The sequence below is a fragment of the Lampetra planeri genome, unplaced genomic scaffold, assembly GCF_965212315.1.
Source record: "Lampetra planeri unplaced genomic scaffold, kcLamPlan1.2.h2 scaffold_868, whole genome shotgun sequence".
Classification (NCBI taxonomy): domain Eukaryota; kingdom Metazoa; phylum Chordata; class Hyperoartia; order Petromyzontiformes; family Petromyzontidae; genus Lampetra; species Lampetra planeri.
The window spans coordinates 1-15,000 of record NW_027615690.1 but is presented as its reverse complement, the minus strand read 5'-3'; the positions used below and the strand labels follow the sequence as shown (position 1 = coordinate 15,000).

Below are 15,000 nucleotides of genomic sequence, written 5' to 3'. Positions count from 1 at the left end.
CAGCCCTGCTAGAGGCTACCTGGGTGACCTTTGTCTGTGTGCGTGACTGCACTTGCCCCTACAGCCCTGCTGGAGGCTACCTGGGTGACCTTTGTCTGTGTGCGTGACTGCACTTGCCCCTACAGCCCTGCTGGAGGCTACCTGGGTGACCTTTGTCTGTGTGCGTGACTGCACTTGCCCCTACAGCCCTGCTGGAGGCTACCTGGGTGACCTTTGTCTGTGTGCGTGACTGCACTTGCCCCTACAGCCCTGCTGGAGGCTACCTGGGTGACCTTTGTCTGTGTGCGTGACTGCACTTGCCCCTACAGCCCTGCTGGAGGCTACCTGGGTGACCTTTGTCTGTGTGCGTGACTGCACTTGCCCCTACAGCCCTGCTGGAGGCTACCTGGGTGACCTTTGTCTGTGTGTGTGTAACTGCACTTGCCCCTACAGCCCTGCTAGAGGCTACCTGGGTGACCTTTGTCTCTGTGTGTGACTGCACTTGCCCCTACAGCCCTGCTAGAGGCTACCTGGGTGACCTTTGTCTGTGTGCGTGACTGCACTTGCCCCTACAGCCCTGCTGGAGGCTACCTGGGTGACCTTTGTCTGTGTGCGTGACTGCACTTGCCCCTACAGCCCTGCTGGAGGCTACCTGGGTGACCTGTGTCTGTGTGCGTGACTGCACTTGCCCCTACAGCCCTGCTAGAGGCTACCTGGGTGACCTTTGTCTGTGTGTGTGTAACTGCACTTGCCCCTAAAGCCCTGCTGGAGGCTACCTGGGTGACCTGTGTCTGTGTGCGTGACTGCACTTGCCCCTACAGCCCTGCTAGAGGCTACCTGGGTGACCTTTGTCTGTGTGTGTGTAACTGCACTTGCCCCTACAGCCCTGCTAGAGGCTTCCTGGGTGACCTTTGTCTGTGTGTGTGTAACTGCACTTGCCCCTAAAGCCCTGCTGGAGGCTACCTGGGTGACCTTTGTCTGTGTGCGTGACTGCACTTGCCCCTACAGCCCTGCTGGAGGCTACCTGGGTGACCTTTGTCTGTGTGCGTGACTGCACTTGCCCCTACAGCCCTGCTGGAGGCTACCTGGGTGACCTTTGTCTGTGTGCGTGACTGCACTTGCCCCTACAGCCCTGCTAAAGGCTACCTGGGTGACCTTTGTCTGTGTGTGTGTGACTGCACTTGCCCCTACAGCCCTGCTAGAGGCTACCTGGGTGACCTTTGTCTGTGTCTGTGTAACTGCACTTGCCCCTACAGCACTGCTGGAGGCTACCTGGGTGACCTTTGTCTGTGTGCGTGACTGCACTTGCCCCTACAGCCCTGCTAGAGGCTACCTGGGTGACCTTTGTCTGTGTGTGTGTCTGTGTTGTTGTTGTTTTGGATGTCACAGAAAGCTACTGGTCGCCTGGAGGTGTTTGCAAAAGCCCGGACAGAGACACAGAGACACACAGAGACACACAGAGACACAGAGACACAGAGAGACACAGAGACACACCGAGAGACAGAGAGACACAGAGAGACAGAGAGACACAGAGAGACACACAGAGAGACAGGGAGAGAGAGAGACAGAGAGAGAGAAACAGAGACACAGAGAGACACAGATAGAGACAGAGAGACACAGAGAGACACAGAGACAGAGAGAGACACAGAGAGACAGAGAGACACAGATAGAGACAGAGAGACACAGAGACAGAGAGACACAGAGAGACACAGAGACACAGACAGAGACACAGAGACATAGAGACATAGACACAGACAGAGACACAGAAACACAGACAGACACAGAAACACAGACACAGAGACACAGACAGAGACACAGAGATAGAGAGACATAGACACAGAGACAGAGACACAGAAACACAGACAGAGAGACAGAGACACACAGAGACACACAGAGAGACAGAGAGACACAGAGACACACAGAGAGACACAGAGAGACAGAGAGACAGAGAGAGACAGAGAGACAGAGAGAGAGAGAGGGAGACAGACACAGACAGAGACACAGAAACACAGACAGACACAGAAACACAGACACAGAGACACAGACAGAGACACAGAGATAGAGAGACATAGACACAGACAGAGACACAGACAGAGAGACACAGAGAGACAGAGAGACACAGAGAGACACAGGAGGAGACATCAACTGGCTTGTGGACTGACCAGTGGAGAGACATGGTTGGCTTCTGGAGGGAGAAAGGTGAGAGACACACAGACTCACCACACAGACTCACCACACAGACTCACCACACAGAGACACACAGAGACACACAGACTCACCACACAGACTCACCACACAGACTCACCACACAGAGACACACAGACTCACCACACAGACTCACCACACAGACTCACCACACAGAGACCCACAGACTCACCACACAGACTCACCACACAGACTCACCCACACAGACTCACCACACAGACTCACCACACAGACTCACCACACAGAGACACACAGACTCACCACACAGACTCACCACACAGACTCACCACACAGACTCACCACACAGACTCACCACACACACAGAGACTCATAGACTCACCACACAGACTCACCACACAGAGACACACAGACTCACCACACAGACTCACCACACAGAGACACACAGACTCACCACACAGACTCACCACACAGACTCACCACACAGAGACCCACAGACTCACCACACAGACTCACCACACAGACTCACCCACACAGACTCACCACACAGACTCACCACACAGACTCACCACACAGAGACACACAGACTCACCACACAGACTCACCACACAGACTCACCACACAGACTCACCACACAGACTCACCACACACACAGAGACTCATAGACTCACCACACAGACTCACCACACAGAGACACACAGACTCACCACACAGACTCACCACACAGAGACACACAGACTCACCACACAGACTCACCACACAGACTCACCACACAGAGACCCACAGACTCACCACACAGACTCACCACACAGACTCACCCACACAGACTCACCACACAGACTCACCACACAGACTCACCACACAGAGACACACAGAGACACACAGACTCACCACACAGACTCACCACACAGAGACACACAGACTCACCACACAGACTCACCACACAGACTCACCACACAGAGACCCACAGACTCACCAAACAGACTCACCACACAGACTCACCACACAGAGACCCACAGACTCACCACACAGACTCACCACACAGACTCACCCACACAGACTCACCACACAGACTCACCACACAGACTCACCACACAGACTCACCACACAGAGACACACAGACTCACCACACAGACTCACCACACAGAGACACACAGAGACACACAGACTCACCACACAGACTCACCACACAGAGACACACAGACTCACCACACAGACTCACCACACAGACTCACCACACAGAGATCCACAGACTCACCAAACAGACTCACCACACAGACTCACCACACAGAGACCCACAGACTCACCACACAGACTCACCACACAGACTCACCACACAGACTCACCACACAGACTCACCACACAGACTCACCACACAGAGACACACAGACTCACCACACAGACTCACCACACAGAGACCCACAGACTCACCACACAGACTCACCACACAGACTCACCACACAGAGACACACAGACTCACCACACAGACTCACCACACAGACTCACCACACACACAGAGACTCATAGACTCACCACACAGACTCACCACACAGAGACACACAGACTCACCACACAGACTCACCACACAGACTCACCACACAGACTCACCACACAGACTCACCACACAGAGACACACAAACTCACCACGCAGACTCACCACACAGACTCACCACACAGAGACCCACAGACTCACCACACAGACTCACCACACAGACTCACCCACACAGACTCACCACACAGACTCACCCACACAGACTCACCACACAGAGACACACAGACTCACCCACACAGACTCACCACACAGACTCACTACACAGACTCACCACACAGAGACACACAGACTCACCACACAGAGACACACAGACTCACCACACAGACTCACCACACAGACTCACCACACAGAGACCCACAGACTCACCACACAGACTCACCACACAGACTCACCACACAGAGACCCACAGACTCACCACACAGACTCACCACACAAACTCACCACACAGAGACCCACAGACTCACCACACAGACTCACCACACAGACTCACCACACAAACTCACCACACAGAGACCCACAGACTCACCACACAGAGACCCACAGACTCACCACACAGACTCACCACACAGACTCACCACACAGAGACCCACAGACTCACCACACAGACTCACCACACAAACTCACCACACAGAGACCCACAGACTCACCACACAGAGACCCACAGACTCACCACACAGACTCACCACACAGACTCACCACACAGAGACCCACAGACTCACCACACAGAGACCCACAGACTCACCACACAGAGACCCACAGACTCACCACACAGACTCACCACACAGACTCACCACACAGAGACCCACAGACTTACCACACAGAGACCCACAGACTCACCACACAGAGACCCACAGACTCACCACACAGACTCACCACACAGACTCACCACACAGACTCACCACACAGACTCACCACACAGAGACCCACAGACTCACCACACAGACTCACCACACACACACACAGACTCACCACACAGACTCACCACACAGACTCACCACACAGAGACCAACAGACTCACCCACACAGACTCACCACACAGACTCACCACACAGACTCACCACACAGAGACACACAGACTCACCACACAGACTCACCACACAGACTCACCACACAGAGACACACAGACTCACCACACAGACTCACCACACAGACTCACCACACAGACTCACCACACAGACTCACCACACAGAGACACAGACTCACCACACAGACTCACCACACAGACTCACCACACAGAGACACACAGACTCACCACACAGACTCACCACACAGAGACACAGACTCACCACACAGACTCACCACACAGAGACACACAGACTCACCACACACACACACAGACTCACCACACAGACTCACCACACAGACTCACCACACAGACTCACCACACAGAGACACACAGACTCACCACACAGACTCACCACACAGACTCACCACACAGACTCACCACACAGACTCACCCACACAGAGACCCACAGACTCACCACACAGACTCACCACACAGACTCACCACACAGACTCACCACACAGAGACACACAGACTCACCACACAGACTCACCACACAGAGACACACAGACTCACCACACAGACTCACCACACAGACTCATCACACAGAGACACACAGACTCACCACACAGACTCACCACACAGAGACACACAGACTCACCACACAGACTCACCACACAGAGACACACACACTCACCACACAGACTCACCACACAGAGACACACAGACTCACCACACAGACACACCACACAGACTCACCACACAGACTCACCACACAGAGACACACAGACTCACCACACAGAGACACACAGACTCACCACACAGAGACCCACAGACTCACAACACAGACTCACCACACAGAGACACACAGACTCACCACACAGACTCACCACACAGACTCACCACACAGAGACCCATAGACTCACCACACAGACTCACCACACAGACTCACCACACAGACTCACCACACAGACTCACCACACAGAGACACACAGACTCACCACACAGACTCACCACACAGACTCACCACACAGAGACCCATAGACTCACCACACAGACTCACCACACAGACTCACCACACAGACTCACCACACAGAGACACACAGACTCACCACACAGACTCACCACACAGACTCACCACACAGACTCACCACACAGAGACACACAGACTCACCACACAGACTCACCACACAGACTCACCACACAGAGACACACAGACTTACCACACAGACTCACCACACAGACTCACCACACAGAGACACACAGACTCACCACACAGACTCACCACACAGACTCACCACACAGACTCACCACACAGACTCACCACACACACAGACTCACCACACAGACTCACCACACACACAGACACACACAGACTCACCACACAGACTCACCACACAGACTCACCACACAGACTCACCTTACACACACACCACACAGAGACCCACAGACTCACCACACAGAGACCCACAGACTCACCACACAGAGACCCACAGACTCACCACACAGACTCACCACACAGAGACCGACAGACTCACCACACAGAGACCCACAGACTCACCACACAGAGACCCACAGACTCACCACACAGAGACCCACAGACTCACCACACAGAGACCCACAGACTCACCACACAGACTCACCACACAGAGACCCACAGACTCACCACACAGAGACCCACAGACTCACCACACAGATTCACCACACAGACTCACCACACAGACTCACCACACAGAGACCCACAGACTCACCACACAGAGACCCACAGACTCACCACACAGAGACCCACAGACTCACCAAACAGAGACCCACAGACTCACCACACAGACTCACCACACAGAGACCCACAGACTCACCACACAGAGACCCACAGACTCACCACACAGACTCACCACACAGAGACCCACAGACTCACCACACAGAGACCCACAGACTCACCACACAGATTCACCACACAGACTCACCACACAGACTCACCACACAGAGACCCACAGACTCACCACACAGAGACCCACAGACTCACCACACAGAGACCCACAGACTCACCACACAGAGACCCACAGACTCACCACACAGACTCACCACACAGAGACCCACAGACTCACCACACAGAGACCCACAGACTCACCACACAGAGACCCACAGACACACACAGACACCCACAGACTCACCACACAGAGACCCACAGACTCACCACACAGAGACCCACAGACTCACCACACAGAGACCCACAGACTCACCACACAGAGACCCACAGACTCACCACACAGAGACCCACAGACACACACAGACACCCACAGACTCACCACACAGAGACCCACAAACTCACCACACAGAGACCCACAGACTCACCACACAGAGACCCACAGACTCACCACACAGAGACCCATAGACTCACCACACAGAGACCCACAGACTCACCCACACAGAGACCCACAGACTCACCACACAGAGACCCACAGACTCACCACACAGAGACCCACAGACTCACCACACAGACTCACCACACAGAGACCCACAGACTCACCACACAGAGACCCACAGACTCACCACACAGAGACCCACAGACACACACAGACACCCACAGACTCACCACACAGAGACCCACAGACTCACCACACAGAGACCCACAGACACACACAAACACCCACAGACTCACCACACAGAGACCCACAGACTCACCACACAGAGACCCACAGACTCACCCACACAGAGACCCACAGACTCACCACACAGACTCACCACACAGAGACCCACAGACTCACCCACACAGAGACCCACAGACTCACCACACAGACTCACCACACAGAGACCCACAGACTCACCACACAGAGACCCATAGACTCACCACACAGAGACCCACAGACTCACCCACACAGAGACCCACAGACTCACCACACAGAGACCCACAGACTCACCACACAGAGACCCACAGACTCACCACACAGAGACCCACAGACTCACCACACAGAGACCCACAGACTCACCACACAGACTCACCACACAGAGACCCACAGACTCACCACACAGAGACCCACAGACTCACCACACAGAGACCCACAGACTCACCACACAGACTCACCACACAGAGACCCACAGACTCACCACACAGAGACCCACAGACTCACCACACAGAGACCCACAGACACACACAGACACCCACAGACTCACCACACAGAGACCCACAGACTCACCACACAGAGACCCACAGACTCACCACACAGAGACCCACAGACTCACCACACAGAGACCCACAGACTCACCACACAGAGACCCACAGACACACACAGACACCCACAGACTCACCACACAGAGACCCACAAACTCACCACACAGAGACCCACAGACTCACCACACAGAGACCCACAGACTCACCACACAGAGACCCATAGACTCACCACACAGAGACCCACAGACTCACCCACACAGAGACCCACAGACTCACCACACAGAGACCCACAGACTCACCACACAGAGACCCACAGACTCACCACACAGACTCACCACACAGAGACCCACAGACTCACCACACAGAGACCCACAGACTCACCACACAGAGACCCACAGACACACACAGACACCCACAGACTCACCACACAGAGACCCACAGACTCACCACACAGAGACCCACAGACACACACAAACACCCACAGACTCACCACACAGAGACCCACAGACTCACCACACAGAGACCCACAGACTCACCCACACAGAGACCCACAGACTCACCACACAGACTCACCACACAGAGACCCACAGACTCACCCACACAGAGACCCACAGACTCACCACACAGACTCACCACACAGAGACCCACAGACTCATCACACAGAGACCCACAGACTCACCACACAGAGACCCATAGTCTCACCACACAGATACCCACAGACTCACCCACACAGAGACCCACAGACTCACCACACAGAGACCCACAGACTCACCACACAGAGACCCACAGACTCACCACACAGAGACCCACAGACTCACCACACAGAGACCCACAGACTCACCACACAGAGACCCACAGACTCACCACACAGAGACCCACAGACTCACCACACAGAGACCCACAGACTCACCACACAGAGACCCACAGACTCACCACACAGAGACCCACAGACTCACCACACAGAGACCCACAGACTCACCACACAGAGACCCACAGACTCACCACACAGAGACCCACAGACTCACCACACAGACTCACCACACAGAGACCCACAGACTCACCACACAGAGACCCACAGACTCACCACACAGATTCACCACACAGAGACCCACAGACTCACCACACAGACTCACCACACAGAGACCCACAGACTCACCACACAGACTCACCACACAGAGACCCACAGACTCACCACACAGATTCACCACACAGACTCACCACACAGAGACCCACAGACTCACCACACAGAGACCCAGAGACTCACCACACAGAGACCCACAGACTCACCACACAGAGACCCACAGACTCACCACACAGACTCACCACACAGAGACCCACAGACTCACCACACAGAGACCCACAGACTCACCACACAGATTCACCACACAGAGACCCACAGACTCACCACACAGAATCACCACACAGAGACCCACAGACTCACCACACAGACTCACCACACAGAGACCCACAGACTCACCACACAGATTCACCACACAGACTCACCACACAGAGACCCACAGACTCACCACACAGAGACCCACAGACTCATCACACAGACTCACCACATAGACTCACCACACAGAGACCCACAGACTCACCACACAGAGACCCACAGACTCACCACACAGACTCACCACATAGACTCACCACACAGAGACCCACAGACTCACCACACAGACTCCCACAGACTCACCACACAGAGACCCACAGACTCACCACACAGAGACCCACAGACTCACCCCCTCCCTCCCTCCCACCCACTCTCTAGGGCTAGCGGTGGGGGCTGATCAGAAGGCGGGGGATGCCCCTCCCCCTTCAACCCCCACCCACTCTGTGGGCGGGGTCACGAGGAGGCGGGTGGAGAGAAGGGGGCGTGGTCACGAGGTGGGGACCGAGGGGCGGGGCCTGGAGGGTGAGGCGGGGGATGGAGGGGAGGGGCTGTCTGAGCGTGAGCTGTTGGGGCTACTCAGGGCAGGCCCAGCAGGTCACGTGGGTAGGGTGAGGCTGGCTAGGACTGCTAAGGTGAGGTGCTCACCAACTCACCAAGTCACTCACCAACTCACTCACACACTCACCCATACACTCACTCATACACTCACTCACCCACTCACCAAGTCACTCACCCACTCTCTCACCCACTCACCCATACACTCACTCATACACTCACTCACCAACTCACCAAGTCACTCACCAACTCACTCAGTCACCACCCACTCACCCACACACTCACCCACTCACTCACCAACTCACCCAGTCACTCACCAACTCACCCAGTCACTCACCAACTCACTCACACACTCACCCACTCACCCACACACTCACCCACTCACTCACCAAATCACCCAGTCACTCACCAACTCACCAAGTCACTCACCAACTCACTCAGTCACTCACCCACTCACCCACACACTCACCCACTCACTCACCAACTCACCAAGTCACTCACCAACTCACTCACCCAATCACCCATATACTCACCCACTCACCAACTCATCCACACACTCACTCACCAACTCACTCACTCACACACTCACTCACCCACACAATCACTCACTCACTCACCAACTCAGCCACTCACTCACCCACTCACTCACCAACTCAGCCATTCACTCATCCACTCACTCACTCACCAACTCACTCACCCACACACTCACCCACTCATCCACATACTCAGCTACTCACTCAGCTACTCACTCACCCACTCAGCCACTCACCCACTCACTCACTCACTCACCCACTCACTCACCAACTCACCCAGTCACTCACCAACTCACTCACCCACTCACCAACTCACTCACCTACACAATCATTCATTCACTCACTCACCCAGCCACTCACACACTCACTCAGTCACTCATCCACACATTCACTCACCCACTCACCCACTCACTCACCCACTCACTCACTCACTCACACACTCACTCACCCACTCACCCACTCACTCACTCACTCACCCACTCACTCACTCACTCACCAACTCACTCACTCACTCACCCACTCACTCACTCACTAACTCACCCACACACTCACCCATACACTCACTCACTCACCTACTCACCCACTCACTCACCAACCCACTCACCCCTCTCTCCCCCACCCACTCACTCACAAACTCACTCAGTCACTCACTCAGTCAGTCACTCAGTCACTCACTCAGTCACTCACTCAGCCAGCAACTCACTCACTCACCCACTCACTCAGCCAGCTACTCACTCACTCAGTCACTCACTCAGTCACTCAGTCACTCGCTCAGTGAGTCACTCACCCACTCAGTCACTCACTCAGTCACTCACTCAGTCAGTCACACACTCACTCACACACTCACTCACTCACCCACCCACTCACACACACACTCACCCACTCACTCACCCACTCACTCACCCACTCTCTCACCCACCCACTCACCCACTCTCTCACCCACCCACTCACCCACTCACCCACCCACTCACTCACCCACTCACCCACCCACTCACCCACTCACCCACCCACATACTCACCCACCCACCCACTCACCCACCCACCCACTCACTCACCCACTCACTCACTCACCCACCAACTCACTCACTCACCCACCCACTAACCCACTCACCCACCCACATACTCACCCTCTCACCCACTCACCCACCCACCCACTCACCCACCCACCCACCCACTCACTCACCCACCCACCCACCCACTCACCCACCCACTCACTCACTCACTCACCCACCCACTCACCCACCCACCCACTCACCCACTCACCCACCCACATACTCACCCACACCCACTCACTCACTCACTCACCCACTCACTCACTCACCCACCAACTCACTCACTCACCCACCCACTAACCCACTCACCCACCCACATACTCACCCTCTCACCCACTCACCCACCCACCCACTCACCCACCCACCCACCCACTCACTCACCCACCCACCCACCCACTCACCCCACCCACTCACTCACTCACTCACCCCACCCACTCACCCACCCACCCACTCACCCACTCACCCACCCACATACTCACCCACCCACTCACTCACTCACTCACTCACCCACTCACTCACTCACCCCACCAACTCACTCACTCACCCACCCACTAACCCACTCACCCACCCACATACTCACCCTCTCACCCACTCACCCACTCACCCACCCACCCACCCACTCACTCACCCACCCACCCACCCACCCCACTCACCCACCCACTCACTCACTCACTCACCCACCCACTCACCCACCCACCCACTCACCCACTCACCCACCCACATACTCACCCACCCACTCACTCACTCACTCACCCACTCACTCACTCACCCACCAACTCACTCACTCACCCACCCACTAACCCACTCACCCACCCACATACTCACCCTCTCACCCACTCACCCACCCACCCACTCACCCACCCACCCACCCACTCACTCACCCACCCACCCACCCACTCACCCACCCACTCACTCACTCACTCACCCACCCACTCACCCACCCACCCACTCACCCACTCACCCACCCCACATACTCACCCACCCACTCACTCACTCACTCACCCACTCACTCACTCACCCACCAACTCACTCACTCACCCACCCACTAACCCACTCACCCACCCACATACTCACCCTCTCACCCACTCACCCACCCACCCACTCACCCACCCCACCCACCCACTCACTCACCCACCCACCCACCCACTCACCCACCCACTCACTCACTCACTCACCCACCCACTCACCCACCCACCCCACTCACCCACCCACATACTCACCCACCCACTCACTCACTCACTCACCCACTCACTCACTCACCCACCAACTCACTCACTCACCCACCCACTAACCCACTCACCCACCCACATACTCACCCTCTCACCCACTCACCCACCCACCCACTCACCCACCCACCCACCCACTCACACTCACCCACCCACCCACCCACCTCACCCACCCACTCACTCACTCACCCACCCACTCACCCACCCACTCACTCACTCACTCACCCACCCACTCACCCACCCACCCACTCACCCACTCACCCACCCACATACTCACCCCCACCACTCACTCACTCACTCACCCACTCTCACTCACTCACCCACCAACTCACTCACTCACCACCCACTAACCCACTCACCCCACCCACATACTCACCCTCTCACCCACTCACCCCACCCACCCACTCACCCACCCACCCACCCCACCCACTCACACACCCACCCACCCACCCACTCACCCACCCACTCACTCACTCACCCACCCACTCACCCACCCACTCACTCACTCACTCACTCACCCCCACCCACTCACCCACCCACCCCACTCACCCACTCACCCACCCACATACTCACTCACCCCACTCACCCACTCACCCCACCCACATACTCACTCACCCACCCACCCACTCACCCACTCACCCACCCACATACTCACTCACCCACTCACTCACTCACTCACCCACTCACTCACTCACCCCACCAACTCACTCACTCACCCACCCACTAACCCACTCACCCCACCCACATACTCACCCCTCTCACCCACTCACCCACCCACCCACTCACCCCACCCACCCACCCACTCACTCACCCACCCACTCACCCCACCCACTCACTCACTCACTCACCCACCCACTCACCCACCCACCCACTCACCCACTCACCCACCCACATACTCACTCACCCACTCACCCACTCACCCACCCACATACTCACTCACCCACCCACCCACTCACCCACCCACATACTCACTCACCCCACTCACCCACTCACCCACCCACATACTCACCCACCCACTCACCCACTCACCCACCCACATACTCACTCACCCACTCACCCACTCACCCACCCACATACTCACTCACCCACCCACCCACTCACCCACCCACATACTCACTCACCCACCCACCCACTCACCCACTCACATACTCACTCACCCACCCACTAACCCACTCACCCCACCCACATACTCACTCACCCACCCACCCACTCACCACTCACCCCACCCACATACTCACTCACCCACTCACCCACTCACCCACCCACATACTCACTCACCCACCCACTAACCCACTCACCCACCCACATACTCACTCACCCACCCACCCACTCACCCACTCACCCACCCACATACTCACTCACCCACTCACCCACTCACCCACTCACATACTCACTCACCCACCCCACTAACCCACTCACCCACCCACATACTCACTCACCCACCCACCCACTCACCCACTCACATACTCACTCACCCACTCACCCACTCACCCACCCACATACTCACTCACCCACTCACCCACTCACCCACCCACATACTCACTCACCCACTCACCCACTCACCCACCCACATACTCACTCACTCACCCACTCACACATCAACAACAACAACAACAACCGCCATTCGCCACTAAGTGGCGGTGACGTCACCACGACGCTTGTGCCAGGCCAAGTGCACCTTGAGGCTGCCACGTGAAGTGTCGAACGCCCGCTGGCAGGAGGTCACAGGGCAGACCCAGCAGGTGCCACGGGTCGACTGACCGAGATGACCGAGATGACTGACTGATGCACCGACCCACTCACACACCCACCCACTCACCCACACAATCACCCACACACTCACCCTCTCACTCACTCACCCACTCACTCACTCACCCACTCACTCACTCACTCACTCACCCACTCACACACACCCACCCACTCAACCACTCACTCACCCAAACACTCACCCACTCACTCACACCCACTCACCCACTCACCTCACTCACCCACCCACTCACTCACCCACTCACTCACCCACTCACACACCCACTCACTCACACACTCACCCACACAATCACTCACTCACACACTCACTCACCCACCCACTCAGTCACTCACCCACCTTCTCTCCCCCACCCACTCACCCACCCACTCACCCTCTCACTCACCCCACTCACCCACCCACTCACTCACTCACTCAGTCACTCAGTTAGTCAGTCACTCAGTCACTCACTCACTCAGCCACTCATTCAGCCACTCACTCACTCAGTCACTCAGTCACTCACTCACTCAGCCAGCAACTCACTCACCCCTCTCTCCCCCTACCCTCTATACCCCCCCCCTCTCTCCCCCCCCCCCCTCTCTCCCCCCACTCACTCATCCACCCACTCACCCAC

At 56.3% G+C, this 15,000-nt stretch overlaps 2 protein-coding genes across 2 annotated transcripts in view; both read left to right on the top strand.

Moving 5' to 3' along the window:
- Positions 1-1,938, top strand: part of LOC144742127 (uncharacterized) — a 14,231-nt gene extending 12,293 nt beyond the window's left edge. The window contains exons 3-4 of the mRNA XM_078624624.1: positions 1,369-1,442; positions 1,497-1,938. Coding sequence (XP_078480750.1) covers positions 1,369-1,442; positions 1,497-1,719 — 297 coding nt within the window. The 3' untranslated portion in view covers positions 1,720-1,938. The remainder of the gene's footprint in view (positions 1-1,368; positions 1,443-1,496) is intronic.
- Positions 1,939-2,055: 117 nt separating this feature from the next.
- Positions 2,056-10,695, top strand: LOC144742129 (uncharacterized; the record flags this gene model as incomplete). The annotated part of the gene is made up of 2 exons (XM_078624627.1): positions 2,056-2,178; positions 9,635-10,695. Coding segments are annotated over exons 1-2 (1,086 nt in total), but the record flags the coding sequence as incomplete, so codon positions are not given.
- Between the last annotated feature and the right edge of the window lie 4,305 nt (positions 10,696-15,000).